The sequence below is a fragment of the Miscanthus floridulus genome, chromosome 9, assembly GCF_019320115.1.
Source record: "Miscanthus floridulus cultivar M001 chromosome 9, ASM1932011v1, whole genome shotgun sequence".
Lineage (NCBI taxonomy): Eukaryota > Viridiplantae > Streptophyta > Magnoliopsida > Poales > Poaceae > Miscanthus > Miscanthus floridulus.
In genome coordinates, this window is record NC_089588.1 from 64,191,081 (window position 1) to 64,197,736 (window position 6,656).

Genomic DNA, 6,656 nt, shown 5'->3' on the forward strand with positions numbered 1-6,656 from the left:
TTGGCTTAGTATGAGATGCTTGTTAACCATTGCCCTTGCCATATTATTACAGTGATAAATTTAGGTATTTGGTAGTATATAAACTGATTTCTGGCTCCTAACATTGTATTACTGCTTAATTAGTTATTCTGATGTTTGCCTTGTTGCTTTATATTAGTTGATTTGACTATTTATAACTTCTGCGGATGGTGCAGTCAACACACAATGTTTCCTATTTTGATTTAATTGCCGTGCTCAAGGTCCTATATTCCAGTAGATTGCCCAGCAGATGAACATCGAGTAATTAATGGACTACTACTATACAATCGTCATAGTTTAGAGCATTAGTATAGAGTTTGGATTCTAAATCAATTTACAAAGGTAGCCTTCAACGTGATGCGCCCTTGCTCGGCCCAGGCAGCCCGCTAGGGTCCTGCCTTCGTGACCATGGACGTCTCCGCCGGCACCCCTCACCTTCTCTCTACCACTCTCTCCTCCTCCCCCATGCACCTCCCCACCTCAGCCGGTCGCAGATGGTCAGCTCTCGGCCTGGCCGTGGCTGCCGCTGCCTGCCGCGCCGCCAGATCCAGCGGCAATGGCTGACACTCCGCCACAACCTATGGCGCCGCCTCCGCCTTCACTGCTGCTCTGGGATGCAGCCGCTGCCGTCGTCCATCTCTAGCACACTGATGTAGAGGAAGGCGAGGATAGAGGAGCATGAGCCTCCCTGCGCGCCTGAGGTTGGGAGCCTCCAACACCATCAGCCGAGTTAGGCCCCTCGTTGTCCTCGCATCTGACGTCCCCTGTGGGCCGTGGCATCCTCTGTCCCCTCCATCAAGGCCTCGCCTCTTCCTGCGTCGCGGGGACCCAAGTTTGGGCCTTCCGGGTCCGTGGACTCCCCTACCCCAAGCCCGCTAGAGGCCATAATAGCGCCGACGGCCACCCCTAATTCCTTCACCCTCTCACCGAGCGTGGCCCCATATTACCTTGGCTCCTCAATGTGTGTGTGTTGGGGGGGGGCACTCTAAGCATCATCAGTGGGCTGATGCAATCAGCCTCGAGGGATCCGACGACGATCGCTCCTCAACACCCTACCTAGATGTCATTCGTTGTCCGCTAAAGTCGTCCATGGTGTCCCCCACATGCGCCCAGCCTCGCTCAATCATTGTTTCAGGGTTTGGTGGGTAGACGCAAGTTGACAGGGGCCTGGGCGAAGGTGGCGGAAGCGTAGCTGGCTATGGCCCCAACTGGAGTGCGGCCTGCCTGCTCGGGCAGACAATGTCCGCAGGGGCAGTGGGGCGCCATGGATGCCTGCATCCCTACCCACTAGCACTTCGGCCCTCACATCACATCTCATCAAAGACGGGTCTCCGACCCCAATGCCGATGGGTGGCGGGAGATCCTCCCTTGGCCGAAGACATATAACCTGTAGGCGCCTTGGTTGATCCTTGCTAGGGCCCAAAGTAGCACCCGCAGCCTCAGAAGATTCTTGCAGAGCTTCGCAACAAATGCTTCAATTGCTTTTCTTAGTTGCACCGAGTGGCGACTTGTTGGTTACCACGGCGTTGCTGCGCTGCCTTGGCTTTTGCCACCTCGCCAGGGACTGTAGGCAGCCTAGGTCTGCTATGACAATGACGACAAAGGGTGGTGAAAGGCCGTGGCACTCTGCACATGGTGATCGCCCACCGGCATACCAGCACGTGTCCCACAGCGGTCCACCGAGCTCGGATGGGGCACGTAGGGTGGGGGCGTCGAGGATATTTGTCGACGCCGACGCTGGCGGCACTGGAGTAAGCCGGCGAGGGAAATCAGCACGGGGGCGCCTGAAGACTCCATCAATGCCATCGCTACTCGTGCTGCCGCATAGTGGCTCCCAAAGCCAGGTCCGCTGATATGTGCTGTGCGCGAGCACAGGGCATGCCACGTGGGTCTAGGACACCACACATGCCGCTTGTGACGTCTCGGAGGACGCGATGCTAGAGGAGTTTGCAGCCTCGCTCGTTGTCAGCCGAACCGTGATCGGGCATCAACACGACGATCGCCCTAGCGCTTCTCCGATGATGTGTGTTGTCCCCTCATGCCCCGCTCAGGTGGCAACGGTCTCAACCTTGTTGTTGCCTGAGCAGGGGCAGCGACAGGTCAAGCCAACACAAGTGGCATAGACCACCAAGTCGGGAGCTCAAGCATCTACTGAGGACGAGGCGGCCTATCCACTAGGTGTTGGCTGGACTGTGCCCATGGTGAACGATGGCCTGCTCAGTATGCCGCCATGGGACGACGCTTCGGCCGAGGATAGTGACAACTCCGTTGCATACTACCTTAGGAGCTTCACAAAGCGAGTGTTGAAGAAAGGCAACTCCCCTCTAATTCGTCAGCCTCCCAAGCAGCTGTCACCTTCTAAGCCGACACTCCTAAAGCGGAGCAAGTGGCTCAAAGTTTAGAGCCTCTTCTGAATACGTTTCCAAGCGAGGTGAGGTCCTTGTCATACAGTGTATGGGCTTCGCTACGGGTCTTTCAACGCCAAGCACCTCGGAACGGAAGGAATATGACGAACTCTTTGACGACAAGTTGACCGCTTCCAACATCGGAGCATTGGACGCGCTCTTGAACGACGTCGAGAAAGGATCGCGTAGACAACAGCGGAGATGCAGGGCCACCTCTTAAGTTGCATCGCTACACATACTTTGGTTATATACCATTTGTATAATATTTAAACCTGAACTCCTATGCTAGTACGGTCTAGCAGCTCCGGCTATCACTGTAGACCGTCTAGGATGCTTGCAACAACCGTGTGACTTGTATGGTTACATTACAGCCTTCTATTTAATTATAATAATACGTAAATTTTTTGCGTATTCAAGAGCACCAGTATATTCATTCGTACTCTATGTGTTGAAAATACACCCAGCTATCAATTCCTCTCATCTCATAGGTTACACTGGATTAATATAACGTTCTCTTGCATTAATTCCGTGTACTTTTATTGTTACACTGGCTTGTTTCTCTAGATTTATTCAGCAGCTGGTCGATAATTAACATGCCCATCATATATATACGTGTGTATATATAAGTGATGTGTTGTGCTGCCATCCGATCGAGAATGGATTGTTTTCTAATCTTGGCAATCAATGAAATTGTAGTCAACAGAAAGGTGGCCGGTGGCCATGTGATAAAGACATAAGCTCCGTGCATACGACCATGCTTGGAGATAGAGGACGCGGAGATCAGCGAGGGTGTCCTAACCGAGAAGGAGGTCCGAAACTCATCCGGTTCGAGTCACCAAGGTGGAGGCCCAAATCAAGTTCGAGCCAATCTCGGGTTACAGGACCAGTCTGTCATAAAACTGATCACACGGGCGTGTCCGGGCTCTGTTTTCGACGATTCACATATGAATGGAAAGCTAATTAGATAAGGAAGCCAATGCAAGTGGTCTCACGTCAAAAGCCCTTCGGAATCAACGGGAATCGTCGAAACAAGTTAGCGTCCAGAATCTGTCAGGGTGCTGTGACACCGTCTTTTGGTCCGTTGGACCGTGTATCTTGTTTGGGCTCATTAGGGGCGCGTCCAGGGGGGTGACGTCCGGGGCACTATAATTAGCAGCGGTCGCTCTCCTTAGGGTTTGGGTTTTGTTGAGTTCTTGATTTACTCGTGAAACAAACGTCGTTTTGCTGTAACTGTGCCGCCAAGGTCGCTTGCTGTGAATCAGGGCCTCTGTTCTTGATCTTGTTCGCATGTGGCGATTAGTCCTTTCGAATAAAGACTTGAACTTCTTTTCGTTATCATAAACCTCATATTTATTTGCAATTTCAGATTACGTTCATCCCGTTCTTACTTGTGTTCTCGATTCGCTTGCAGGAAAGCCTTCTCGGCGAGGTCAATCGTATTCGCGTGGTTGATAACCAACGGAGCAGTGGTGTAACGGTTGCGAGGGTCCAAATCAGTCTTGGTTCGAAGCCTAGATCGTGAACGTCGAGTCTCCACCAATCGACGCTATCATAACTATTGGAAGATCGAGACTTATCTACGTCGCCGTGCCACCTCCATCAGTGTCAATTTGGTTGAACACCGAGATGTCCAGGTCGAGCCCGCCATTGTCGCACTGGTCCACCACCCTGGCCACCGTGCTCGTCCCTGTCGCCCTGTTCGTCACCTGCTCAAGAAACCATTGTCGATTATGTTGCGAGTGCGAGAGAAGAAGAGACAGACAGACCCACAAGAGAGAGAAGAGTGCATGCATTCGCACCTCGAGGCAGCGGCCACATGAGGGCTGGCCATGTTCACCGGCAGGGCCACAGAATGCCGTCCAGCCATAACGCTGCCGCCACGTCAGCGGCATGTCGGCATCCCATGTAGCGCAGAACGTGCTCGCCTTACGCATGTCCCAGTTTATGCTCTGTGGGTTGTACAGGTTGTACGTCGCAAACACACCCTGTGCTTCCTGCGCCTTCGCCCCATCAAAAGCAACCAGGACGAACATGGCCGACGCCATGAGAAAGAGGAGTGACACCCTTGAGACTGCCATTATATTGTTCTCTCTATATACTCGGAGTCTCGGACTAGTACTATTGTTCTGTAAATAATTTGCTCAGTAGAGATGTGTGCATGCATTGGTTCTATAGGGCCATATTTATAGCTGTTGATGGCTACGCTAGCTTCAAGTGCAAACAGAAAAGCGATGACTAAGCTGGTGCCTAGTAGCCGTATTTAAGCTGTGATATGTCCCAAATGGACTCTTGTTTTCATCGTCTTGACCTGGTAAGATGTTCATGCGACAAGAACTAGAACATGCATGGTTACACAATCTATGCCTTATTACTACGTCAGTTAATATGACTTATATGCGATGAGGTTGATGGTTCGCTTCCATATGTAGGTATTTAATTTGCAACTGATGAGCATAAAAGGCTTGAAGACTGCTGTACCTATATGTACATAGTGTCTGATGGACCAGGATCCTATGTGTTTCTTCTTGGACCGACTACTCGGAGGTTTTCTGGGCCGGGCCAAGGTTTGCTTGAAGACATAGAACAAGGTGGCGTGATCTCCAAATATTCAAGAACCGACCTAGACCAACATTTAGGGAAAGTAGTCTTTGCAATAGAACTAGGACGCTCCAAATGTAATCAACTAGGACTAGAACAATCATCCTGCCTCTGACCTATATAAAGAGAGGCAGGCGGAACCCTTCTACATCAACTCAATCATACAATCCAACACAAAGGCTCACGCCGAACTAGACGTAAAGGCCATTACTCGATTACGAGGGCCTGAACCAGTATAAAAATCGTTCGTCTTCATGTTTTCCGCTGAGTTCTGCATACACCGAAGCCCCCCGAATAATCGTCTCGGGTAACCCCATGATGAGTTGCCGGTCAACAGACACCGACAGCTGGCGCGCCAGGTAGGGGCTTTCGGCGATTTTACGATCGAGAGCTCGACGGACCTCGACATCAACATGAGTTTCTCGCCGGGTTCCGAGTTCATCTTTGGCGCTTGGGTCTGCATGGCTGATGACGAAGGCAAGCTCAAGCCCATATCATGAAGATTCAGGATGATCAAGCTCTGCCAGTTCAATCTGAGGATGCGCTGGAGGATCTCGCCAAGAAAATTCATGATTTTTCAATTTTCGATTCTACAAAGATCTGTTCTGACGAGTTCAAGTCCTACTCGGACTCGGTGACTGGTGTCCTACCTCGACTCCCCTACGAGTTACACAATTCAGCTTCCATCTATCAGGAGTCAGGATCAGGCATGTCGTCTCCACATGGCCAACAGATTCCCTTGGGTGGTGCACAACAGGGCCTGGTGTTCACATCCACGTCTGAAGGCAATATTGTGCACTGGCCGCTTCGGATCATGTCTCCTTCCCGGGTGGTCAGTACCCTGTCTCAGCTTCCGTTCTAGGTTGGCACTTCACTGCCCGCCTTTGAGGATCAGGGGAGTACTGAGATTATCTGCAGTGCTGATACAGCTGAATCTGGAACAGACAACACTCTGCTATTCTCATAGCCGAGAGCTCTTTATGATGCGTCAACCTTTGCAACCACCCCAGAGGCCCGATGTCCACCCAGATGATGAAACTCCGAGTGAAGTCTCAGATGAAGATCCAGAAGTACCCGGAGAATCTGATCAAGACAAGGCAGCATACCTGAAGAAGAACAAAGCTAGAGTAGCCTGTAAGCACCGTGTAGAGCATCGCAAGGAGGCTATGCGGCGCTATGATGCTGCTCTGAAGGATTATGAAGATGAACTTGCTCGACAACGTCTGCAGGATGAGTCCGAGCGAGATCATGTCGCAAACGCTCAGTCCCAGCATAATGTCAATCAAGATCGTGAATGGGCTCGTCAGGGAGTCTCACGCAACCTGGAACCAGAGTTTATCCAAGTCGTAGGCCACAACGTCTATACCACTCCATATCAGAATATCCTGGCTGTGGAAAATGCTCTTGCTGCCAAATCTAATCCAAATCTAGACGATGAAAGGCTCAAAGTTTTTCTGCAATCCGCTCTCTTACAGCTTAATGGGCGCACTGCAGCTTCTATGCATATCCCAATCGGACCGAATCCTGCCATGCCAAATCAAGGCCATCCTGCATCTCAGCAGCATGGGAGCCAAGTCAATCAAAGCCAGCGGGGTAGCCACAACAACCCTCACCTCCGTCTGGGTGATCTCCGCA

At 51.3% G+C, this 6,656-nt stretch overlaps 1 protein-coding gene across 1 annotated transcript; it reads right to left on the minus strand.

Moving 5' to 3' along the window:
* Positions 1–4,000: 4,000 nt before the first annotated feature.
* Positions 4,001–4,468, minus strand: LOC136480034 (pathogenesis-related protein PR-4A-like). Its single transcript, XM_066477707.1, has 2 exons — positions 4,223–4,468; positions 4,001–4,129 (listed from the first exon to the last, which is right to left on the minus strand). The coding sequence occupies exons 1-2, from the start codon at positions 4,466–4,468 to the stop codon at positions 4,001–4,003; spliced, it is 375 nt and encodes a 124-aa protein (XP_066333804.1).
* Between the last annotated feature and the right edge of the window lie 2,188 nt (positions 4,469–6,656).

Bases quoted from the DNA above. Each gene is read 5' to 3' on its own strand.
- LOC136480034 (XM_066477707.1), bottom strand. From the start codon at position 4,468: ATGGCGTCGGCCATGTTCGTCCTGGTTGCTTTTGATGGGGCGAAGGCG. The intron at 4,130-4,222 runs GTGCGAATGCAT...TTTCTTGAGCAG, and splicing joins CATGTGGCCGCTGCCTCGAG to GTGACGAACAGGGCGACAGG.